At 51.3% G+C, this 26428-nt stretch overlaps 1 protein-coding gene across 1 annotated transcript; it reads right to left on the bottom strand.

Moving 5' to 3' along the window:
- LOC139266944 (netrin-G1-like) lies at nt 1–26218 on the bottom strand. The gene is made up of 7 exons (XM_070884580.1): nt 25976–26218; nt 12175–12818; nt 8992–9168; nt 7894–7913; nt 4164–4331; nt 2076–2210; nt 1–230 (listed from the first exon to the last, which is right to left on the bottom strand). The coding sequence occupies exons 1-7, from the start codon at nt 26216–26218 to the stop codon at nt 1–3; spliced, it is 1617 nt and encodes a 538-aa protein (XP_070740681.1).
- Between the last annotated feature and the right edge of the window lie 210 nt (nt 26219–26428).

Below are 26428 nucleotides of genomic sequence, written 5' to 3'. Positions count from 1 at the left end.
TCAGAGCGGCGGGCGGCCGTTAGCGGTGGTTAGCAGCGCAGTCAGCGACAGCAGCACCCGGTGTAAGGTGGGGTCCTGCGGGGATTGGGAGACACACCCTCCCACTTCCTCCCCACACTGGCCTTTCTCACACAGGAGCCCGGTGTAGGGAGCGGGGCACACACACCTCCCATTGTCCTCACACACTCCTCCGTTCTCACACCGCGTCAGAAAGTTATCACACACGCCCGCTGCAAGAGGTCAGAGAAAAGAAAGGTCAGGTCATAGAAACTCTCCCACGTTACAGATTGTTACAACTCTCTCTCACTTTTACAACAACTTGCATTTATATAGCATCTTAAATGTACTAAAACGTCCCAAGGTGCTTCACAGGTTATCAGACAAAATTTAACACCGAGACACAAAAGGAGATATTAGGACAGGGGACCAAAAGCTTGGCCCAAGAAGTCGGGTTTAAGGATTGTCTTATAGGAGGAGCGAGAGGTGGAGAGGTTCAGGGAGTGAAATCCAGAGCTTCGAGCCCAGGCAGCTGAAGGCACGGCCCCCAATGGTTGAGCGATTAGAGTCGGGGATATCCAAGAGGACAGAACTGGAGGAGCACAGAGATCGTGGAGGGTTATGCAGCTGGAGGGGGTTACAGAGATAGGGAGGGGTGTAGGGCTGGAGGGGGTTACAGAGATAGGGAGGGGTGTCGGGCTGGAGGAGGTTACAGAGATAGGGAGGGATGTAGGGCTGGAGGAGGTTACAGAGATAGGGAGGGGTGTAGAGCTGGAGGGGGGGTTACAGAGATAGGGAGGGGTGTAGGGCTGGAGGGTGTCACAGAGATAGGGAGGGGTGTAGGGCTGGAGCAGGTTACAGAGATAGGGAGGGGTGTAGGGCTGGAGCAGGTTACAGAGATAGGGAGGGGTGTAGGGCTGGAGCAGGTTACAGAGATAGGGAGGGGTGTAGAGCTGGAGGGGGTTACAGAGATAGGGAGGGGTGTAGGGCTGGAGCAGGTTACAGAGATAGGGAGGGGTGTCGGGCTGGAGGGGGTTACAGAGATAGGGAGGGGTGTAGGGCTGGAGCAGGTTACAGAGATAGGGAGGGGTGTCGGGCTGGAGGGGGTTACAGAGATAGGGAGGGGTGTAGGGCTGGAGGGAGGTTACAGAGATAGGTAGGTATGAGGCCATGGAAGGATTTGAACACAAACATGATAATTTTAAATTTGAGGCATTGCCAGACTGGGAGCCAATGAGGATCAGCGAGCACAGGGGGGATGGGTGAACGGGACTTGGTGCAAGTTAGGATGGGATTAAATATTGAGGCAGAGACTGAGGATTAAATTCTGTGTCCAATTATTCTGTCTAATTCTGGGCACATTAGGAAGGATGTCAAGGCCTTAGAGAGGGAGCAGAGAAGATTTACAGGAATGATACTGGGGATGTGGGACTTCAGTTATGTGGAGAGACTGGAAAAGCTGGGATTCTTCTCCTTCGAGCAGAGAAGGTTAAAGGGAGATTTAATAGTGGTGTTCACAATTGTGAAAGGTTTTTGATCGAGTAAATAAGTAGAAGATGTTTCCAGGAGCAGGAGGGTCAGGGACCAGAGGTCACAGGTTGAAGGTAACTGGCAAAGGACCAGAGGGGAGATGGGAAGAGTTTATTTATGCAGCGAGTTGTTGTGATCTGGAATGCGCTGCCTGAAAGGGCGGTGAGAGCAGATTCAATCGTAACTTTCAAAAGGGAATTGGATAAATATTTGAAAAGGAAAGATGTGCAGGTCTATTGGGAAAGAGCAGGGAGTGGGACTAATTGGATCGCTCTTTCAAAGAGCCAGCACAGGCCCGATGGGCCGAATGGCCTCCTTCTGTGCTGTCTGATTCTATGACCCGCCCTCACTGAACTCCAGGCCTCCCTTTGTGAGGAGCTGTGCCACTAATTGTGTGGCAGGTGATGGGAGAGTCCAGGGGGATTCACTCACTAAAAGCCTCTGTGTTTCCCCCCACGGTATCTCTGCTATCGGATACTCTGCTGACCCTGACACCCAGAAGCCGGGGCGGAGTGAGGGGAGGGGCTGGTGCTGGAATGGTTACTTACCTCGACAGCCCCTGTGCCAGTAGTATCCGGGCAGGCACCTGTCACACTTGGGCCCTGTCGCCCCCTCCTTACAGTCACAATATCCCGTGTCATTACAGCGATGGTGGAACGAGCCATCAGGGTGACACTCACAGTCTGCAGAAACAAGACAACACACACACTGCACACGGCTGTTCCCAATAAACACAGCGACACAATCTCAGCGACAGGAATGAGTGCGAGCCGGGACAAGGGAGGCTCAGACTGTGGGGGTGAAACAAGTCTCCAACACTTTACAAACAGCTTCAATCCTCCACACACTGACTGCACACGGCCCGTGTTCCACTCCCTGGGGCGACTGCACAGAATTAACGCAGGTTAACAAGGCCAGAAAAAACAAACCAGGTTCATCAATAGAGGATAGAATGCACAAGCACAGAAGTGATGTTAAACTTGTATCGAACCTTGGTTAGACCGCACTTGGAGCACTGTGCACAGTTCTGGTCTCCGTATTATAAAAAGGACATAGAGGCACTGGAGAAGGTACAAAGTAGATTTACAAGGATGATACCAGAACTGAGACTTTGTACCTATCAGGAAAGGCTGACCAGGCTGGGGCTCTTTGCTGGGAAAGAGAAGACTGAGGGGTGACCTGATCGAGGTCTTTAAAATTGTGAAGAGGTTTGATAGGGTGGACGTAGAGAAGATGATTCCACTTGTAGGGAGTCAAAAACTTGGGTCAAAAATATAAGATCGTCATGAATAAATCCAATAGGGAATGGAGGAGAAACTTCTTTATCCAGAGAATGGAACTCACTACCAAAGGGAGTGATTGAGGCGAATAGTATCGATGCATTTAAGGGGAAGCGAGATAAACACATGAGGGCAAAAGGAATAGAAGGATATGCTGATTGGGTGAGATGAAGAGGTGTGGAAGGAGGCTCGTGTGGAGCATAAACACCGGCATGGAGCGGTTTAGCCGAATGGCCTGTTTCAGTGCTGCACATTCTGTGTAATTGTGTGTGTGGAGAATGGGAGGAGATGAGGAAATGGAGAGAGAGGATTGTTGGTGGACACTGCGGGGGAGGGGTAACATTGAGCAGAGGGAAGCGACGCTGCTACAATGCAGGATGGTCGTTTACCGAGAGTACAAACAACATACAAATTCCTGAAAAACAATGGAGACAGGGAGACGATGAGTATATCGTCAAAACACAGAGCTTTCGCTATAACTCAACAAAGCCTGGGACAGGCCTCATCGCTACGGAAAGCCTACACCAAACCCTCATTGATGGGTTGGATCAGGGCCTCATTGCTGGGGAAAGGGTGGGTTGAGGCCGAGTTGCTGGGAAAAGGTTGGTTCAGGGCCGAGTCACTGGGGAAAGGTTGGGTTGGGGCCTAGTCACTGGGGAAAGGTTGGGTCGGGGCCTGGTCGCTGGAGAAAGGTTGGGTCGGGGCCTGGTTACTGGAGAAAGGTTGGGTCGGGGCCTGGTCGCTGGGCAAAGGTTGGGTTGGGGCCTAGTCACTGGGGAAAGGTTGGGTTGGGGCCTGGTCACTGGGGAAAGGTTGGGTTGGGGCCTAGTCACTGGGGAAAGGTTGGGTTGGGGCCTAGTCACTGGGGAAAGGTTGGGTTGGGGCCTAGACACTGGGGAAAGGTTGGGTTGGGGCCTAGTCACTGGGGAAAGGTTGGGTCGGGGCCTAGTCGCTGGGGAAAGGTTGGGTTGGGGTCTAGTCACTGGGGAAAGATTGGGTCGGGGCCTGGTCGCTGGGGAAAGGTTGGATTGAGGCTGGTCACTGGGGAAAGATTGGGTCGGGGTCTAGTCGCTGGGGAAAGGTTGGGTTGGGGTCTAGTCACTGGGGAAAGGTTGGGTCGGGGTCTAGTCACTGGGGAAAGGTTGGATTGAGGCTGGTCACTGGGGAAAGGTTGGGTCAGGGTCTAGTCGCTGGGGAAAGGTTGGATTGAGGCTGGTCACTGGGGAAAGAGGAGCTGATTTCCGACGCGCTTTGCTCAGCCCTATCGAAGGTATTTTCTTTGTTTCTTTATCTTGTTTTGGGCTGAAAGCAGAAGGGTGAAAGAAGGAGAGAGCAGAGATTGTAACAGGAACTGACCTAGGCAAACGTTGTGGTGGTCCAGCTGTGCTGAAGGGTTTCGGTGGTAGCCCAGCCGACATAACTGGCAGTGTCGGCCTCTAGTGTTGTGCTTACAGCTCACGCAAATGGCGGTGGTGAGCAGCTCGAGGTAACTGCACCGGTTCGAATGGCCGAAGCATTCGCAGGCTTGCAGGGAAAAGACAGAGAGTGTAGACGGGACACAGACAGTTTGCAGACTGTGAGAGGGTCACATGCTGCAGGAATGAGAGGTGGGGAGGAAATGGCTGGAATGGGAGGGAGGGAGGGAACACTGAGGCTTTTAGCAGTGAGGGGAAAACATCAGACTCCTGGCTAGTTACGGTTTGCATTGAATCAGGCAGATGGCAATGGATGGTCCCAATCCCAGGTTTATAGAGTCTGTGCCGGGTTTTGCACAGCACTGCCAAGTTAGGGGCCTTTCAACAGTGGTTCAGTTGGCAGCACGCGCGCCTCTGAGTCCGAAGGTCATCGGTTCAAGTCCCATTCCAGAGATTTGAGCCCATAATCCAGACTGACGCTCCCAGTGCAGTACTGAGGGAGCGCTGCAGTGTCGGAGGGGCAGTTCCGAGGGAGCACTGCACTGTTGGAGGGGCAGTACTGAAGGAGTGCTGCACTGTGGGGGGGGCTGTACTAAGGGAATGCTGCACTGCCAGAGGGGCAGAACTGAGGGAGTACTGCACTGTTTGAGGGGCAGTACTGAGGGATTACTGCCCTGCCGGAGGGGCAGTCCTGAAGGAACAATATATAAATGCAAATCCTTGCTTTCTGCTGTGCTCTGAGCCAGTCGCGGTGTTTGAGAGTTCCTACCTTGCTCTGGGGTCGTGACCTCTAGTGATGAGATTCTTGGCCGTGTGCGACCGAGCTTTGGGTCAGCTGCATGTGTCAGGAGGAATCAGCAATTATTAATCCCAGCTGGAGAACATCTGTACTGTGTGCACACACATCGAGTGGACACTGTCCGGGATGGCAGGAGTGTCCGAGAGACAAGCAAACAGACATTTCCATCTCCGCTACACCGCCAATCAGACAGAAACTCACACCGAGACTCGGGAGGAGATATTAGGACAGGTGACCAAAAGCTCGGTCAAAGTGATAGGTTTTAAGGAGATTCTTAAAGGAGCAGAGAGAGATGGTGTGGAGAGGTTTAGGGAGGGAATTCCAGAGCTTCGGGTCCAGGCAGCTGGAGGCTTGGGAAGGCGTTAGGGATGGAGGAGGTTACAGAGATAGGGAGGGTTGTAGGGTGGGAGGGGGTTATAGAGATAGGGAGGGTTGTAGGATGGGAGGGGGTTACTAGATAGGGAGGGGTGTAGGGCTGGGGGGAGGTTATAGAGATAGGGAGGGGTGTAGGGTGAGAGGGATTTATTGAGATAGGGAGGGCTGCAGGGTGGGAGTGTTTACTGAGAGGGAGGGGTGTAGGGTGGGAAGGGTTGACTGAGATAGGGAGGGGTGGGGCCACGGAGGGATTTGAACGCGAGGATGAGAATTATAAATTGGAGGCGTTGCTGGACCGGGAACCAATGTCGGATCAATCAATCACTCCCCCGGGTCTACTCACTGCCCGGGCTGTCGCTCGAAGTGGATCGATGGATAATTAGTGGGAATCTGGTCCGCGGAGAGATGATTAAATGGGGTGAGGCCGTGACAGGCTGTTATTGTGGGATTTCGGTACATTCGAGTGGGTTGAGGGTTTTAAAGGCAAACTGTGTAATGCCGGATGTGATGGAGTCTCCCTGTTATTATTCAGTGTAACTGAATCCAGCCACAACTCACTCAATAATTCAGCAGAAAATGGAGATTCATCGCCAGATATTAGAACTAGTTTGTCTTTAGTTCAGTTTGTGTCGGTGATGAAGGTTTTGAGTATCGGTTCTGGCTGTACCTGGGCAGGAAAGGAGCAGGTTTGGGGTCAAAGTGTAACGTTTCATAGACCCCCAGTCTCGGTCAATGTGGTGGGTTATGGTCACTCCCGGTCAGTGTGGGGAGTTATGGTCACTCCCGGTCAGTGTGGGGAGTTATGGTCACTCCCGGTCAGTGTGGGGAGTTATGGTCACTCCCGGTCAGTGTGGAGAGTTATGGTCACTCCCAGTAAGTGTGGTGGGTTATGGTCACTCCTGGTCAGTGTGGAGAGTTATGGTCACTCTCGGTCAGTGTGGAGAGTTATGGTCACTCCCGGTCAGTGTGGTGGGTTATGGTCACTCCCGGTCAGTGTGGTGGGTTATGGTCACTCCCGGTCAGTGTGGAGAGTTATGTTCACTCCCAGTCAGTGTGGGGAGTTATGGTCACTCTCGGTCAGTGTGGTGGGTTATGGTCACTTCCGGTCAGTGTGGAGAGTTATGGTCACTCCCTTTCAGTATGGGGAGTTATGGTCACTCCCAGTCAGTGTGGGGAGTTATGGTCGCTCCCGGTCAGTGTGGAGAGTTTTGGTCGCTCCCGGTCAGTGTGGGGTGTTATGGTCACTCTGCTCCTGGTCAGTGTGGGGAGTTATGGTCACTCCCAGTCAGTGTGGGGAGTTATGGTCACTCCCGGTCAGTGTGGAGAGTTATGGTCACTCCCGGTCAGTGTGGGGAGTTATGGTCACTCCCGGTCAGTGTGGGGAGTTATGTTCACTCCCAGTCAGTATGGGGAGTTATGGTCACTCTGCTCCTGGTCAGTCTGGGTGTTGGTTCGGGGTTGCGATATGGTGGATGGTTTGGAATGACATGGACAGCATGCGAAGGGTTAAATAAATGGGAACAAGTTGATGTAAGATCCAGGAACAAAGGGGAACAGATTGAGGCCGAGACAGTCACCCAGTTCCCATTCCTGTATCTGGGATAACGGGATTACAACAGGTCCCCATTGATCTCGGCCTCAGCCACCATATGGCTTTCTACAAATCTTCCCTCCACTTCTCACTGAACATTCTCACTGAGACAGTGTTAAGAAGCATTTTCATCTCAGCTGAGATGTGGGTCATATATATTACATCTTCCCTGCTTCATATCTGCTGCACCGCTCGAGGAGATTATACTTTACTCCATAGATGCACGGACAAGCAGACTCCTGATCCCAGCCCTGCTCACACATACACCTCCTCACACCTTCACCTGTTCACACCTTCACCTGCTCACACTCAGCCCCTGCTCATACCCAGCCCCCGCTCACACTCGGCCTCTGCTCACACCTACACCTGTTCCTCGCTCAGTGAGTGATGAGGGAGGTTTGAGGGAAGCGGATCATTCCCGATACAGAAATGGGCTCTGGGTCAGCAGGTCACAGGTCAGAGAGCATAGGTCCTACTTACGGCCACTCGCCACGGGGTCAGGGAGGCCTGGAGAGGGAAACGGAAACAGAATTATAGAGACGTCTGATTAACAATCTTTATCGATAAACACATTAACACAACCCATCACACGGAGTGTTCATCAGATCGATGTCAGTCAAACTCACGAACAAGGAACTGATGGGGGATTTGCGTGCTGCATCCTCTGAGAGCTCACACCAGCCCTGTGTGAGACCAGGTGGAGTTGCTAAAGTGCTCCCGGAAGGTGAGTGTGAGAGTAGTACGTGGGGACGCTCCCACTACGTGCGATTAGTGTGTAAGTACGCAGGGTTAATACGTAAGGCCATCAGTGGTCACACACACCCCTTCCCCATTGCCCAGTCAGCTCACTATCTGGATATTGATCTCTGGACATTCCACACACAGCAGGCCACAGATGTCCCTCACAACCTTCACTTCCTGATCTGCTTCAGATATTGATTTCACAGAGGCTTATTCTCCTCTCACCCTCCCCAGCTGTTCCCCAGATGTTCATCCAGCTGTGAACATTCCATTCTCACATCAGTCTGCACCTCACTGCTGGCTCTGTCTGTGTGGGTGTCTGGAGTGAGGTTTCAGCAAATTCAACCACTGCTATTATAACCTCACCCTCTACATAATGCCAGCGATCCCCCTCGCTCACTGACCCCGACATTATATTGATAGAGGGCTTCAAAATGAGGAAGGGTTTTGATGGAGTGAATAAGGAGAAACTGTTTGCAGGGGCAGGAGGATGGGTAACCGAAGGACACAGATTGAAGGTGATTGGCCAAGGACCCAGAGGGAGATGAGGATTATTTTTACGCAGCGAGTTGTGATCTGGAATGCGCTGCCTGAAAGGGCGGTGGGAGCAGATTCAATCATAACTTTCAAAAGGGAGTAGGATAAATACTTGAAAAGGCAACATTTGCAGGTCCATGGGGAAAGAGTGGGGAGTGGGACTAATTGGATAATCTTTCTTTCATTTTTATTTCCTTTTCTAGATTTCTTCCATTCTCTTTCTCACTTTCCTTTTCTCTCTTTTCTTCTCCCTTACTTTCCATCTCTCATTCTCAGTTACTTACTCTGCTTCTCTCTCTCCCTCTTTCTCACATTCTCTATTTCCCACTTTCTCACTTTTTGTTTGTTCTCTTTCATTCTTTATTTCTCTCTTTCTCTGTCTACACACCCCTCTCTCTCTCCCTCCGTCTCTCTTTCTCTCCCCCCTTTTTCGCTCCCTCCCTCTGCCCTGCTCTCTCTCTCTCCCCTCTTCCTCTCTCCCCTCTCCCTCTCTCTCTCTCCACCCCCCCCCCGCCCCTCTCAGTGTGGAGCTGTGGGCACGGACCCTATCTCTGTCCCTGGCTCTGTCCAATCTCCCGCTGTGAGTCTCTGTTCCCACATGAACACAATGACAAAGATGGGTGGGTTGTATTTTGGAGTCGGTACATTGCCGGGAGTTGGGCTGAGAATGAAATGTGAAGGGAATCTGGTGCCGGCACTGGGCCGGGCCGGAGCAGCTCTGGTTACTCACAGACATTGGCCGTCCCTTTGGGGATTGGGAGGTACGAGCCCGCTCTCCACGCTCGGCCTTGAAAGCCTTTCTTGCATCTCCCGCAGTCCGGCCCCGTCGTGTTGTGCTCACACTCGCAACTCAGCTTCCCCTTCTCCCAGATACAGTTGTTGGCGTGAAGATTGCACTTACACCTGGCAAAAAACAACAGCAAGCTGGTTTCAAATAAGCTGAGCAGCCGGGTTAGACTGGGGACTGGCCGCTCCGCGAGTCCGCTCTCCCTTTTCCAGCTTCGCTCTGCAAACAGCAACATTTTTCTCCCACTTATTGCCTTTCAACACAGGCGGCGGGTCAGTTTCTGGGTGTGTTTCCGCTGATTGACGATCAGATTCTGGGCAGCAACAAGAACACGTTAGGAGAGAGTTTCTGATCAGCTCCGGCCTTCCAGGCCCCTCAAAGGAAGAGCTTGCATTTATAGAGTGCCTCTCACAAGTTATTTCTTTACAACAACACCTGCAACTGCAACAACAACTTGCATTTATAAAGCGCCTTTAACTAGTAAAACGTCCCAAGGTGCTTCACAGGAGCATAAATCAGATAAACTGACGCGAGCGACATAAGGAGATATTTGGACAGGTGACCAAAAGCTTAGTCTAAGAGGTCGGTTTTAGGAGCGTCTTAAAGGAGGAGAGAGAGGTAGAGAGGGAGATGTTCAGGGAGGGAATTCTAGAGCTCAGGGCCCAGGCAGCTGAAGGCATGGCCACCAATGGTGGGGCGAAGGGAGTGGGGGATGGACAAGAGGCCTGTGGTGGAGGAGAGCAGAGATCTCGGAGGGCTGTTCCTGGTGTTGGAGGAGAGCAGAGATCTCGGAGGGCTGTAGGGTGGGAGGTGGTTACAGAGATAGGGAGGGGGAGAGGCCATGGAGGGATTTTTAGACAAGGATGAGATTTTGTTGTTGTTGTGGTTCAGTAAATGCGATTTGAAAAGGCCCAAAGTGCTGTGACGGTCTCTGTGCCGTGAAGCGTGAGAACGCTGGTCTCGGTGACTCTGTGCTAACAGCATCGAGCCGCTGTTTAACTCACTGCGAGGGTGAAGCTTCACAATCCGCAGATTGTACGTTGCACATTCAGCAAATTGTCAGTTCTGGGCACTGTTTGCTGAACTAAGCAGATACCCAGACAGTTCCTTGGAGTCACACTAACGGCAGTGTAAACATTTTACTGCTCCTGTTCTCCAATTAGTGTCTGAAGATTGTCCTCGGCTAAAAGCTGGATCGAGCCTCCCAGAAGCTGAGTGTGGAATAATGAGGGAATGGCTCCGAGCCCTGGAGATTGTGTAATGTGAAAATGGGAACTCACCAACCCAGACTGAATATAGATCCAACACGAAGGAAGCCTTCAGTCACAATCATTCCTCAAATCAGGAAGGGCTTGGATCGAGTAAATGGGGAGCAACTGTTTCCAGTGGCAGGAGGGTCAGGGACCAGAGGTCACAGGTTGAAGGTAATTGGTAAAAGACTCAGAGGGGAGATGAGGAGAGTTTATTTACGCAGCGAGTTGTTGTGATCTGGAATGTGCTGCCTGAAAGGGCGGTGGGAGCAGATTTAATCGTAACTTTCAGAAGGGAATTGGATAAATACTCAAGGGCAAGATTTGCAGGGCTATGGGGAAAGAGCGGGGAGTGGGACGAATTGGATATCTCTTTCAAAGACCGGCACAGGCCCGATGGTCTGAATGGCCTCCCCCTGTGTTGTGTGATCCTCTCACTCTCTGAATCCTGATCAGACTGGAGCTCGGCAGTGTTGAGAGTAAAGGGACAGATTCTGCTCGCTCCGTGCTGCTCGATTGGCTGAACACTGAGCAGGAACTCGCTGACTCATCGCCAGCCAGCCAGCAGGACTGTGAAAGCTCGTTAATGGGCCCATCACCAGGGGCAGTGAGAGCTGGCACAATGCTGGTCTGTGCCCACTGTCGCAGGGCCATTCAGGGAAGCTCAAACACCCAACACAGGGGCAGCTGGCGGTGCCCAGTGGGCCGGGGGAGGGATCCCCATCTTTCGCTGTCAAACCTCCCCAGTTACCCAGCGTTCACATAGGAACAGGAGGAGGCCATTCAGCCCCTCGAGCCTGCTCCGCCATTCAATGGGATCATGGCTGATCTGTGACCTAACTCCATTCACCCGCCTTTGCACCATATCCCTCAATACCATTGGCAAATAAAATCTATTAATCTCAGATTTAAAATTAACAATTGGTCTTGCATCAACTGCGATTTGCGGAAGAGAGTTCCAAACTTCTACCACCCTTTGTGTGTAGAAGTGTTTCCTAATTTGACTCCTGAAAGATCTGGCTCTAATTTTTAGACTTTTCTCCCTACTCCTAGAATCCCCAACCAGGGAAATAGTTTCTCTCTATCTACCCTTTCAGTTCCCCTTCATATCTTAAAAACTTCAATCAAATCACCTTCTAAATTCTCGGGAACACAACCCTAGTTTGTGTAATCGCTCCTCGTAATTAGATGTTGGCCCTGATGGACTGCACTTCAGGTGTTCATTGAGATTGTGTGTCAGATGTTAACTCCGATATAGTGCCCTCCAGATGAGAACTGATAAGAGTGCCATGCCAGATGTTATCCCTGATAAAGTATCCCAGATGTAAGCTCTGATAGGGAACACCAGATATTTGCCCTGATGGAGTATCACCAAGTTGATAGACTATCCCCCAGATGGTGGCCCTGCGAATGCTCCCACATGTTGGTTCTGATACAGTGCCCCCAGATGTTGACACTGAGCTCCCCCAGATGTTGACCCTGTGAGTGCCCTCCCAGATGTTGGTCGCGTGAGTTACCCCCAGATGGTGACCATGAATGCCCCAGATGTTGGCCCTGTAAGTGCCCCCCCAGATGTTGTCCCAATGAGTTAACCCCAGATGTAGTCCCTGTGAGTTACCCCCAGATGTTGGTCCTGAGTGCCCCAGATGTTGGCCATGTGAGTGCCCCCAGATGTTGTCCCTGTGAGTACCCCAGATGTTGGCCGTGTGAGTGCCCCCAGATGTTGTCCCTGTGAGTGCCCCCAGAACGTGGCCGTGTGATTGCCCCAGATGTTGTTCCTGTGAGTGCCCCAGATGTTGGCCTGACACGGCACCCCCCGGGTGTGAAGTGTGGGGTCTGCGACTCTGGCCAGAAGGGGCAAGGAGCTCTCACCGGCCACGAATGTCCAGGTTGGAGATGGCGTAGAAGTATTTGGAGAGGTTGTGCTGGTTAACACTGGTGGCCCCAGTGGCCGGCCGGAGCAGCCTGACCCGCAGGTCGGTCAGGGTGAAGAAGTCCCTCAGCTCCTTGGTGGTGTCCAGCTGGCCGTACAGCGAGGCCATGTCCTGGAGACGGGGCCCCCCGAACAGGGCAAAACGCTCCTGGATCTCGAAGCGGACCATCTTGTCCACCTTCCACACGTAGCCCCTGGAATACTCCTCCGTGCAGATGATGTCCAGCATCGAGGCCGGGCTCAGATCCCGGGCGCTTCTCGGCTCCATCCCGAAGGAGGTGAGGCAGTCGGCCGCGTAGAACTGGTAGGGTTGCCACGTCCGGCCGTGGTCCAGAGACTTCTCCAGGACCATCTGCTCCGGCCGGCCTGACTCGAAGGTGATGACTATGTCCTCGGTCAGCTCAATGGTCTTGCCCCAGGACAGAGTGATGTTGATCAGGAGGGGCTCGGGGAAACTCCTCCAGGAGACGCTTTGCCAAAAGGTGTTGGGAATCCGCCCCTCGTCATCCAGCATCAGCTCGGGCGGGTGTGCGAGCTCGCGCGTGTGAGCATCACACTCGTTGTTGCACATGTACGGGTTCTCCTGGAAACAGAGACGGAACAACATGGGTTAGATACAGAGTAAAGCTCCCTCTACACTGTCCCATCAAACACTCCCAGGGCAGGTACAGCACGGGTTAGATACAGAGTAAAGCTCCCTCTACACTGTCCCATCAAACACTCCCAGGGCAGGTACAACACGGGTTAGAGACAGAATAAAGCTCTGCACTGTCCCATCAAACACTCCCAGGGCAGGTACAGTACAGGTTTGATACAGAGTAAAGCTCCCTCTACACTGTCCCATCAAACATTCTCAGGGCAGGTACAGTACAGGTTAGATACAGAGTAAAGCTCCCTCTACACTGTCCAATCAAACACTCCCAGGATAGGTACAGCACGGGTTAAATAAAACCACAGGTCTGGACGGAACACTTTGTGCTTTTTAAATGAATCTGGGGAAGAAATAGCAGAGGCACATATTTATTAATTAGTTAGAAAAAGGTGTCATACCCGAGGACTGGAAGATAGCTAAAGTAATACTTATATTTAAGAAGGGAGATAGAACATGTCCAGAGAACTGTAAACCTGTCAACTTAATATCGGTGGTAGGAGAAATAATGGAATCCTTACTAAAGGAGAATATAGAAGAACATTTAGAGAGCAAAAGTATAATAATGAATAGTCAGCATGGAGTTCAAAAGGGAAAGTCTTGCTTGACCAACCTCATTGCATTCTCTGAAGAGGTAACAGAGAGAGCAGACAAGGGTAATACAGTAGATATAATTTATCCAGATTTCCAAAAGAGCTTCGATAAGGGACCACATAATAGACTAATGAATAAGGTCAGAGAATGCAGAGTCAGGGAGCCAGTAGCAGAATGGATAGCTCGCTGGCTTCAGGACATAAAGCAGAGAGTAGGGGTAAAGGGCAGCTATTCAGAATGTCAGAAGGTAGAAAGTGGGATCTCCTCATCTCCCCTCTGGTACTTTCACCAATCACCTTCAATCTGTGCCCTCTGGTTACCGACCCTCCTGCCACTGGAAACAGTGTCTCCTTATTGACTCAATCAAAAACCCTTCATGATTTTGAACACCTGTATTAAATCTCCCCTTCACCTTTTCTGCTCTGAGGAGAAAATCGCAGCTTCTCCAGAGTCTCCACATAACTGAAGTCCCTCATCCCTGGGACCATTCCAGTAAATCTCGTCTGCTCCTTCTCCAAGGCCTTGACATCCTTCCTAAAGTGTGGTGCCCAGAATTAGACACAATTCTCCCGCTGGGCTCTGCCTCCACCACCCTTTCAGGCAGTGCATTCCAGATCCTAACCACTCACTGCGCAAAAACAATTTTCCTCATGTCGCCTTTGGTTCTTTTGTCAATCACCTTAAATATGTGTCCTCTGGTTCTCGAGCCTTCCGTCAATGGGAACAGTTTCTCTCTATCTACTCTGTCTAAACCCCTCATGACCATGAACACCTGTATTAAATCTCCCCTTAACCTTCTCTGCTGTAAGGAGAACAATCCCAGCTTCTCCAGTCTCTCCCTGGAACTGAAACCCCCATCCCTGGGACCAGGAACAAGCCCCAGCCTGTTCAGCCTTTCCCCAAAATTAGATCCTCTCAGTTCCCCAATCATTCTTGGGAATCGTTATGAGCAAAATAAAATGGACTGTAAAGAGACCAGGGAGCTGATATTTGGACAGATTTCTGACATGACGACATTTTGGACGTTTTCTTTGTTTAGATTTTCCAAAGTTCATGTTCAGTGAAAGAATCTCCGACCTCCGACCTTCAGAGATGGGAAATGAGTCTCACTGCAGCTGTCTGTTTGGGTTAGAGAGAGAGAGAGAAACGACGAGAGTTTTGTGAGCGGAATGATTGACGGGAACTTGTCTTTTTATCGTCTATTGTTAAAACAATCCCTTATTTGTGCTCAGGCCTTACCCCTGGGCTCTGTGTGTCGGACCCTCGCCCAGCCTGTGGGCCGAATGATGCTTTACCTCAGGCTGGTTTGTGAGGGAGCAGTCGGAGGTGGCAGGGCTCCCTCGGGGTCACTTCAGGTCATTGACCTTCCGCGGTGAAGCAGCGATGGACACAGTGGCAGCTCCACATGTTGTGATCTGGAATGCGCTGCCTGAAAGGGCGATGGCAGCAGATTCAATCGGGAATTGGAGAAATACCTGTAGGGGAAAGATTTACAGGGCTGTGGGGAAAGAGCGGGGAGTGGGGTTAATTGGGTAACACTTTCAAAGAGCCGACACAGGCACGATGAGCCGAATGGACTCCTTCTGTGCTGTATCATTCTATGATGCTGTGATTCTCAGTCGGGACACTGTGTGACTCGAGGGGAACTTGGAGGTGATGGTGTTCCCAGGCATCTGCTGCCCTCATCCTTCTAGATGCTGGAGGTGGCGGGTTTGGGAGGTGCTGCTGAAGAAGCCTTGGCGAGTTGCTGCAGTGCATCCTGTGGATCGGACACACTGCGACTCTACCTGACATCGGCAACACAGAATCAGCCCGACATCCTTTTCCAAATAATCAGACAGCTCACCTGTAACATCCTCATCCCCAGCAAGTGGCTGTTGCAGCAATCAATAAAACTAATGTGTGTGATAAAGATGGAGAGCGCGGCAATATACAGAGATCATAGAAATTAATGAATCTACAACCGTCACAGCATCGACTAAAGGCAGTGACTAAAGCCGCATATTGGATTGGTTATTTTTAATACTCGATGTAGAAGGAATGGGGTAACATTAGTACCACAATCCTAAAGCTGTGTAATGAATAAAGGAACGGTGCAGATGTGACGTGCTCCTGAATTGCCGTGTCCTCGGGACATAATTAACAGCACCGTGCCCCAGCGCTACAACTGACCTCCGACTGCTCCGTCACTGTGTGTCCCAGGCCGTGGTCTTTGTTGGTGAAGGCACCATAAATGTTCAGGCTCAGGTCACCAGCCATGCCCGGCCCATCCAAACCTCACTCACCTTCTGGTTCCCTACTCAGCCTCACCCCTCCTCACACTACCCTTTCACAAGACTTCAGCCTCATCCCTAATCTGAGGTCCTTCTCACCTCATCCCACCGTTCACACATGCACTGTGAGCAGCCACGCAGATTCAAATGCACGTTTACACACATCCACACAGCAGCAACTATTCAACTATGGAAGGCACATGTGGCACACGATGAGCTGCACACTCACTCACACCTTCTTGTGCTTCTTACTGCAGGTGAAACTAGCTCACAACAGGAGAGAGCAGCAGTGCACCGGTGGAGGGGAGCCTGACATACAAGCCCTCAGTGACATGGAGGAGCGAGTGTCCATCCCCATGGGCACACCAGTTGGTGCGGTAGTGGCCGGAGTAGCAGTGCCCCCTGTGGACCGTGACGGTATGTGAATGCCCTTTGGCATTTCTGTGAGATCCTTGACCCTTGACAGCAAACGCCGTCCACTTCGACTGACGGGGAAGATGATGAGGAAGGTGAGGAAAGTGTGGTGCCTATGAGGGACCCTCATCAGTTGCACCGAGTGGGGACACCACCTTGGTGGAAGAGCCAACATTCCTGGGCTTTGAAGAGCCTGAGGCTCCTGAATCCAGTAGCCTGTAGCAGCGCCCAGAGCGAGGGGAAGCTCGGGGGCCATCTCCCCGGACAGTGAGTCGACCCATCAATCCTGCTCAGAGACAGTCAGACGTGGACCTGGACTTGGAGGCTATGTCCAGAGAGTCCATGCAAATGCACTGCGAGCCAATGGGTGTATTAGAGAAGGTCCCGCAGAGCATGGATACACTTGCCCTGAGGTTGGGGGAGACCGCCTCAAGCATTGTCCCTGCCTCTCAGCAGTTCAATGAACCCATCCTTGCCCATTTACAGAGGGAGATGGACTCAACCAGCGACAGTGGAGTTGCAGAGGGGAGAGCGCGTGCCATGGTTGACGTGGCAGCAGCTATCGCATCACAGGCCCAAGCCACGCAAGGCCTTTGTGATGTGATACTGTCAATGATTGTGGCAACAACTCTCAGAACGCTGCGTTTGAGACTCAGGCTGTCCTGAGTCAGTCACAGAGTGATGCCATGCAAACACTGACTGCTGCCATCCTCTCTGTTCCCCACAGTCCAACGGGGAGGTAACGGTGCCGAAGCAGGCCAGTAATCTGCGCTCCCACATATTGCTCCAGATGTTGAGGCTCCGCCCTGGGGGAGTGGCAGTGGGCCGTGGGAAATGGAACGTGTTGTCTTTGCACAAGATGACAGCATTCTGGCTCCCACCGCTGCCACTCTGCCTTTGCACCTGCCGCGGTCTACACACCAGCCAACCTAGACTGCTGCCGCCGATGCTGAGGTGGTGCAGTCTGCAGCCGGGCCTTCCAGGCCCAGAGCTGGTCCAATGTATCCTACTCGGCCATCTGTAGTGTCTGTGTTAAACACACAGCAGCCCTCAAGCAGCCTTGCTGCAGGCACTGAGGCAACATTGAGGAGGAGCAGGAGGTGTGGGAGGGGGTTAAGGTAAGGGGTAGCAAATGCCAGAGCTAGTCTCAATAAAAACTTTGGCCACAATGGACTGATGGCCTCATCCTGTAAATATGTTTGTCACGATCTGGTTGCAGTTTTTGAGGCCTGCTATTGTTGTAAGTGTATGTGCCTAATATGGCACATGGATACTGTTGTGGAATGACAAATGGCAGGGGCCTGTGTACAGATATTGTTGATGTTAATTGTGTGTTATGGTGTTTCAAGGGGCCGTTGTTAAATGTTTATTAGTTGCTGGTCAGGGGTTGTGTTGTGTTGTTGGAGAACCGATGTATGATGAGCCGCTGACATGTGGCCCTTGTATCGGGAGCAGTGCCACGGTGTCTCCTCCGTGGCTGCTGCACCTCCTCCTCTGGCTGGCCAGTCGGGGCCTCGCCAGGCTCCTGTTCCTCTTTCTCCTCCTCCTGAGTTGGGGCTGCACTCCCCACTGGTAAGGCCTGGGCCCTCATGATGGCCAAGTTGTGCAACATGCAGCACACCACAATGAATAGCGACACCTGTTGAGGGAAGTATTGAAGGCTGCCTCCAGAGTGGTCCAGGCTTCGGAAAAGCTGCTTGAGCACCCCTATTGTCTGCTCGATGATGTTGTGAGTGGCCGCATCTTGGATCTTTGGATCAAGACCGCTCAAAATGGAGGAGAAGCATCCGAGAAGGCGACGAACACATCGAGTCTCTTTGCTGGGAGGATGCGGAAGCCAAGTACAAACAGCAGAAGGTGCGTACGACAACCCAAGCACCCCACCCACCCGTCCCTCTAACCACCATCTACCCCACCTGTGACAGAGACTATAGATCCCACATTGGTCTCATCAGTCACCTGAGAACTCATTTTAATGTGGAAGCAAGTCATCCTCAACTCCGGGGGACAGCCTAAGAAGAAGAGAAGAATTAAACCTCACCATACAGCATAGGGAGAGAGAGATACAACGGGCTCCTGCTGTGTGTGGCTGCATCAACGCAGGAAGGGAAGATACTTCAATATAAGGATTATGTATTACAGAAACTGCTCCTGCAACACTGGAGCATAAACGGAGCATCTTATGAATCATTGTTCCTTCTACAAATCCACTCATTCCTTGACATTTATTTCAGGCTTTAAGTGTTGCTGTCTCGGATTTACACTGTGTGGTGTGACGAAGAGCCTGTCGTTATCACTAACTAAACCACTCACTATCAGCACGGTTCAGTCCCCTGGTTAATGATGTTAATTAGTGTATTATTGAGCACAGAAGTTAGTGGCTCCATAAAGTGTAATCCCGCAGATTGCTGTCACTTCCCATCACCCAATAATCAGGCCCTTTGTTGGAGTTAATGTTTGAGCAGAGTTGCTCAGTTAACAGCATTTAGTGGGCCAGTACTGAGCTGAAAGATTACGTCAGATTACATATAGGATTACATATAGGATTACATAGAATATACGGCAGGGAAACAGGCCATTCGGCCCAACCAGTCCATGCTGGTGTTTCTGCTCCACTCGAGCCTCCTCCCGTCTTTCCTCATCTAAATCTATCCACAACCCTCTATTCCCGTCTCCCTCATACGCTTGTCTAGCATCTCTTAATGCATCTACACTATTTGCTTTAACCACTCCCTGTGGTAGCGCGTTCCACATTCTCACCACTCTTTGGGTACAGACGTTTCTTCTGAATTCCCTATTGGATTTCTTGGTTTTCTCTGTATCAACTCTATCAAGGTTGGCATGCAGGTACGCAGGTACGGATAAGAAAGCAAATGGCATGTTGGCCTGCATAGCGAGGAGATTTGAGTACAGGGGCAGGGAGGTGTTGCTACAGTTGTACAGGGCCTTGGTGAGGCCACACCTAGAGTATTGTGCACAGTTTTGGTCTCCTAACTTGAGGAAGGACATTCTTGCTATTGAGGGAGTGCAGCGAAGGTTCACCAGACTGATTCCCGGGATGGCGGGGACTGACCTATCAAGAAAGACTGGATCAACTGGGCTTGTATTCACTGGAGTTCAGAAGAATGAGAGGGGACCTCATAGAAACGTTTAAAATTCTGATGGGTTTAGACAGGTTAGATGCAGGAAGAATGTTCCCAATGTTGGGGAAGTCCAGAACCAGGGGTCACAGTCGAAGGATAAGAGGTAAGCCATTTAGGACCGAGATGAGGAGAAACTTCTTCACCCAGAGAGTGGTGAACCTGTGGAATTCTCAACCACAGAAAGATGTTGAGGCCAATTCACTAAATATATTCAAAAAGGAGTTAGATGAAGTCCTTACTACTAGGGGGATCAAGGGGTATGGCAAGAAAGCAGGAATGGGGTACTGAAGTTGCATGTTCAGCCATGAACTCATTGAATGGCAGTGCAGGCTCGAAGGGCCGAATAGCCTACTCCTGCACCTATTTTCTATGTTTCTATGTTTCTATCAAAACCTTTCATAATTTCAAAGATCTTCATTAGATCACCCCTCAGCATTCTCCTTTCAAGAGAAAAGTGACCCAGCCTGGTCATCCTTTCCTAATATGTATACCCTCTCATTTCTGGTATCATCCATCTCCCCACGGCCCACAGTGGGTCAGGGAGAGGGTCCATCTCCCCACAGCCCACAGTGGGTCAGGGAGAGGGTCCTCTCCCCATGGCCCACAGTGGATCAGGGAGAGGGTCCATCTCCCCACGGCCCACAGTGGGGGTCAGGGAGAGGGTCCTCTCCCCACGGCCCACATTGGGTCAGGGAGAGGGTTCTTTCCCCACGGCCCACAGTGGGTCAGGGAGAGAGTCCTCTCCCCACGGCCCACAGTGGGTCAGGGAGAGGGTCCATCTCCCCACGGCCCACAGTGGGTCAGGGAGAGGGTCCATCTCCCCACGGCCCACAGTGGGTCAGGGAGAGGGTCCTCTCCCCACGGCCCACAGCTCAGGGAGAGGGTCCTCTCCCCATGGCCCACAGTGGGTCAGGGAGAGGGTCCATCTCCCCACGGCCCACAGTGGGTCAGGGAGAGGGTCCTCTCCCCACGGCACACAGTGGGTCAGGGAGAGGGTCCTCTCCCCACGGCCCACAGTGGGTCAGGGAGAGGGTCCATCTCCCCACGGCCCACAATGGGTCAGGGAGAGGTTCCTCTCCCCACGGCCCACAGTGGGTCAGGGAGAGGTTCCTCTCCCCACGGCCCACAGTGGGTCAGGGAGAGGTTCCTCTCCCCACGGCCCACAGTGGGTCAGGGAGAGGTTCCTCTCCCCACGGCCCACAGTGGGTCAGGGAGAGGTTCCTCTCCCCACGGCCCACAGTGGGTCAGGGAGAGTGTCCTCTCCCCACGGCCCACAGTGGGTCAGGGAGAGGGTCCATCCCCCCACGGCCCACAGCTCAGGGAGATTGCCGTGAAATCCAACTGGTTCAGTAATGTCCTTTAGGGAAGGAAACCTGCCTCTGTAACCTGCCCGGGCCTATATGTGACTCCAGGCCCACACCAACGTGGTTGACTATTAATGACCCTCTGAAGTGGCCGAGCGAGACACTCAGTTTGTATCAAACCCGCTTCCAGCGGATCAAGAAGGCGGCCCACCCCCACCTTCTCAGGGCACCTGGGGATGGGCAATAAATGCCGGCCGTATCAGCGATGCCCAAATCCCCAGAATTAATTTAATAAAGGAACGGCGGTTTTAAGTCAACATCTTGCCAGGGAGCTCGATGGGATTCTACACTTTGGAATTTAATTATAAAGAACGTGAGCCAGCAGAAATGAATGTTTGTTCAAGTTAATGAAACCCAGAACTCTGCACCTGGTGTTTGTGTCTAAACATTTCAGCAATGAGAAGACCAGAGGGAGGTTTCAGAGAAAGAAACCAGACTGGGGAAAGATTGAGAATCTGCAGCAAATCTTCAACCAGCTGTGGTGTCATCCCACATTATTGACCGGCCTGTGTCGATCGGTCCTTATAGACAGGGTCAGGGGTCAGTCAGTCAGTGACACAACAACAGTAAATCATTCTTCAAACATTCTCCTGTCTGAGCTGCTAAAGTGAGTGGAACATTGTCAGAGAGCAGCGCAGTGAGGGAGCTCTGATCCAGGAATCAAGAGACTGGGAAAGTTTAATAGGCAGCCGGTTTACTGGGGACAGTGGGCAGTGAGTGAGATATTGGGCAGGGGGAGGATTCATGGGGATAAAGTCTATGGCCTCAGGTTTAATCCACTTCCTGTAGGCCTCTCCCAAACCCTCAATTTCCCGTCTGAGTATTAAAGGTTTAGTCCCAGACCCAATAGAATGGACTGCGATATTACAAAGAGAATGTTTGGCTCGTTCTGACTGAAATCCCATCTGCTGCTCGCATCTGCTGAAAATAAACTCCCTTAAAACAGGGGAAATATCACAGAATCTCACAGCACAGAAGGCCATTCGGCCCATCGTGCCTGTACCCACTCTTTGAGGAGCTGTTTGAACCTGCTTCAACTAAACTCCCTTAAAACAGGGAAAAATATACTTGATAAATTTGAGAAAAAGGATAAATTTGCAAAGCTATGGGGAAAGAGCAGGGAGTGGGACTAATTGGATCGTTCTCTCAATGAGCCGGCTCAGGCACAATGGGCCAATAGCATCCTGCTGTGCTGTGAGATTGTGTGAGCAGCTGGCAGGGGAACGGATACAGATGTTAACAATCCCGAGAGGAAACTCTTTTTGGAGTTTATCTGAAAAACATAAAACATTAAACCGTGCCACCCGACCTGGATGACACACCAGACATTTACAAGGCCCTTTTTTTTCTTTTTTGTGTTTTTTTTTGTGTTTTTCTTTTTTTTTTTTTTTTTTGGGCACTAAAATCACATTGATCAGACACAATCTCCAGGCACCAGTTTACAATCAGTTCAAACTCAGCTTACAGAAATTACCCAGAAACTCCACGTTAACATTCACCAGCTGTCACCACTCGCTGGGATTGCCAGAATTGGTGATCGCATTCAGAAATAATTAGCTGTCAGACTTTTACCCGAGCAAGGCACAGACTGTGTTTCTACAGAAGTGGTGACGATTCTCCCTTTAATTCGACTGTTCGAGCTAACCTCATAACACAGTCCCTCACCCCCTCACCCCTGGTCACACTGTGTCACTGTGTCCCGTGTCCCATCTCTCTCTCCCCTCACCCCCGGTCACACTGTGTCCCTGTGCCCCATGTCCCATCTCTCTCTCCCCTCACCCCTGGTCACACTGTGTCACTGTGTCCCGTGTCCCATCTCTCTCTCCCCTCACCCCCGGTCACACTGTGTCCCTGCGCCCCATGTCCCATCTCTCTCTCCCCTCACCCCCGGTCGCACTGTGTCCCTGTGCCCCATGTCCCATCTCTCCGCTACAATGAGGAGCCCACTCTGCCCGCAGTATTCCAGATGTGCCTCTCCCTCGGTTTGTGCTCAGACATTGTGAGTTTTGCTTTGCAGCACGAGAAACACTCAAATCAATGAACAAATCAGCACTGAAGTGGAATTGGAGGCGAATACTTTGAGCTGGTGCCAGAGATGAATTAAATTGGGGATTACAGACCAGCGGGAGATTCTATTTCCGACACGGAGATCGATGAGCATTAACTGGTGCCTTTTGCTCGAGAAGAACTAAAACAAACAATCGTATCCGCTCCTTTACCAAGACCACCTATTTCCACCTCGGTAACATCGCCCGTCTCTGCCCCAGTCTCATCGCATCTGCTGCTGAAACCCTCACCCATACTTTGTTCCCTCCAGACTCGACCATTCCAATGTTCTCCTGGCCGGACTCCCATCTTCCACTCTCCGTAAATTTCAGCTCATCCAAACCTGTGCTGCCCGTATCCTAACACACACAAGTCCTGTTCCCTCATCGCCCCTGTGCTCACTCACCGACGTTGTTTCCCAGTCCAGCAACACCGAAGTGGCAAGTAACATTTGTGGTCCACAACTGGAAGGCAATGATCATCTCCAATAAGCCAGAGTCCAACTACCTCTCCATGACATTCAACGGCGTTACCATTGTTGGATCCCCCACTATCAGCATCCTGGGGATCACCATTGACCAGAAACTTAACTGGACCAGCCACATAAATACTGTGGTACAAGAGCAGGTCAGAGGCGAGTATTCTGCGGCGAGTGTCTCACATCCTGACTCCCCAAAGCCTTTCCACCACCTACAAGGCACAAGTCAGGCGGGTGATGGAATACTCTCCAATTGCCTGGATGACTGCAGCTCCAACAATACGCAAGAAGCTTCACACCATCCCGGACAAAGCAGCCCATCCACCACCTTAAACATTCTCTCCCTCCACCACCGGTGTACCGTGGCTGCAATGTTTACCATCTACAAGATGCACTGCAGCAACTCACCAAGACTTCTTCGGCAGCACCTCACAAACCCATGGCCTCCATGGGAACACCACCATCTCCACGTTCCCCTCCAAGTTACACCGCATCCTGATTGGGAAATATATTCAATGTTCCTTCATTGTCACTGGGTCAAAATCCTGAACTCCCTCCCTAACAGCACTGTGGGAGTACCTTCACCACACGGACTGCAGCGGTTCAAGAAGATGGCTCATCACCACCTTCGCAAGGGCAATTAGGGATGGGCAATAAATGCCGGCCTTGCCAGCGACGCCCACATCCCAGGAACAAATAAAAAACTGAAGGATGTGCCTGGGACTGAGTCTCCCAGCAGGACCGGCAGTATCTCCCTCTGCCCAGTCTCAAAGCCCATGGAGGGATTGGAAGTGCGGTTCTGTGGATTACTGGTCCAATCACAGAAGCCCTGCACCACCGTGCCCCGGTACATTCGATCACAACAGTTTATGATCAGGAATTCGTGTCTTTGCACCAAGGTTACAGCCACAGTCTGAATACATTCTCACCCTGGAGTCTTTCCGTCTCACTCACAGTCAACACACAATCAGGGAACACAAGTTCAGGAGTCGGGACACATCGGGAAAGAAGGAGCGAGTGCACCTGTCAAAAACTGTTACATATTAAAAAATGCAAACTATGAGATAACGGCCGATAAATTCAGCCGCGTTTTTATCGGTGAAAGAAAAATGATTGCGATTTCAAAAAGTCCTTCATTGTCTGTGAAGCACTTTGGGGCGTCCTGAGATGTAAAACTGAGACAGTAACATCTAGTGTGGTCTCACTGGGTCCGGGCCCTGTTTCACACACAGCTCCCACAGTGGGATATGGGACAGATGGAAGATTTACCTCAAAGACTCGTAGTATTTTTACAACAGATTACTAATTGAGCTGGAGAATAATGCCCTCTGATGAACTGCATGTTCTGCAATAAATTATACATTTTCAATTATTGCTGAAACGTACGGCTGATTATTAAACCAAGCGTTTCCCCTCGAACAATGATGTAGGAACCAATTATCCTGAGGAGATGATTCACTCAACAAGAGCATCATTAATATTTAGAAACAGGCTTGAATTTACATCTCAAGGACATATTCCTCACTGGGGATATTGGGCAGGGCTCAGGCACAATGGGACATATTCCACACTGGAGATAATGAGCAGGGCTCAGACACAATGGGACATATTCCACACTAGGGATATTGGGCAGGGCTCAGACACAATGGGACATATTCCCCACTGGGGATATTGGGCAGGGCTCAGACACAATGGGACATATTCCCCACTGGAGATATTGGGCAGGGCTCAGACACAATGGGACATATTCCACACTGGGGATATTGGGCAGGGCTCAGACACAATGGGACATATTCCCCACTGGAGATATTGGGCAGGGGTCAGACACAGGGGTCAGGAGCTCCAGAGAGTGTTTATAAACATTCGAACTCCCTCCTCACATCTATTACCGTGTCTAATTTTACAAACACTGCCACCCCTTATGGTGAGTCACTGGGAAGCAGCGAGTTTTGTGGTTTTCGTGTCCTGACCTTTCCTGTTCAGCCCAGCAGTTTTACATCTCCTCACAGTTCCACGAAATGCAACTTATCAGATTGTTATTCCATCCCCATATCTCCTCCTTCACCAAGCCCGCCGACTTTCACCTCCGTGATATCGTCTGTCTCTGCCACTGGCTCAGAGCTGTCCAGTTAGTCCCACTCTCCTACTCCTTCCCCATAGCCCTGTACATTTCTCCTTTCCCAGTATTTATCCAATTCCCTTTTGAATGTTATTCTTGAATCTCCTTCCACCTCCCTTTCAGGCAGCACATTCCTGATCATAAAAACTCGCTGCATTAAAACATTCTCCTCATCTCCCCCCTTGGCTTTTTTGCCAATTATCTGAAATCTGTGTCCTCTGGTTACTGGCCCTCCTGCCATATGAAACAGTGTCTCCTTATTTACTCTTTCAAAACCCTTCATGATTTTAAACACCTCATCAAATCTCCCCTTAACCTTCTCTGCTCTGAGGAGAACAATCCCAGCTTCTCCAGTCTCTTCACATAACTGAAGTCCCTCATCCCTGGAAACATTCCAGTAAATCTCCTCTGCACCCTCTCCAAGGCCTTGTCATCCTTCCTAAAGTGTGGTGCCCAGAATTGGACACAATACTCCAGCTGGGGCCTAACCAATGATATATAAAGGTTCACCATGACTCCCTTGCTTTTGCACTCGATGCCTCTGTTAATGAAGCAAATGTAGGAGTTTGGATGGAATTCACTTTGATAAAGGCCGTTCAGTGAGCGTCCATTCACAGCGCGACACACAACAGAGGCTGTCTCAGAAAGGCTTCTACTCACCAGCGTGCAGTACATCTCGGGGGTCTCTCCACACGTACTGTCGGAGGGATCCAAGCTGACCTTCAGTGACCTGGTGAGCAGGGCGGCCTCGGGCTGGCAGGCCATGTAATCCCAACTCATCGCCTGGTCCCAGTGAAGCTGGGCCTTACACAGGTCGTAGTGACCCCAGGACGGGAAGTGCTGCGCGGCGAGAGACAGGGCTGCCCAAAGGGCCTGAAGGGGCAACAAACTGGACAGACGCATCGCTCCGACTGGACCGCGCTCAGAGAGGGGCCATCTCAGTCCGTCTGTGGATGATTCAGTGAGTCCCCGCTCCGACTGGACCTGCTCACAGAGGGGCGATCTCGGTGCGTGCAAATGTTACAGGTGTTGGGATTGCGGATGTTTTCCCAGTGTTGGTGCAAATGTTCCAGGTGTTGGGATTGCAGCTGTTTTCCCACTGTTGGTGCCGGT

The sequence above is a fragment of the Pristiophorus japonicus genome, chromosome 7 (assembly GCF_044704955.1).
Source record: "Pristiophorus japonicus isolate sPriJap1 chromosome 7, sPriJap1.hap1, whole genome shotgun sequence".
NCBI lineage: Eukaryota > Metazoa > Chordata > Chondrichthyes > Pristiophoridae > Pristiophorus > Pristiophorus japonicus.
The sequence above is the reverse complement of the archived record's forward strand: the minus strand, read 5'-3'. Positions and strand labels throughout refer to the sequence as shown.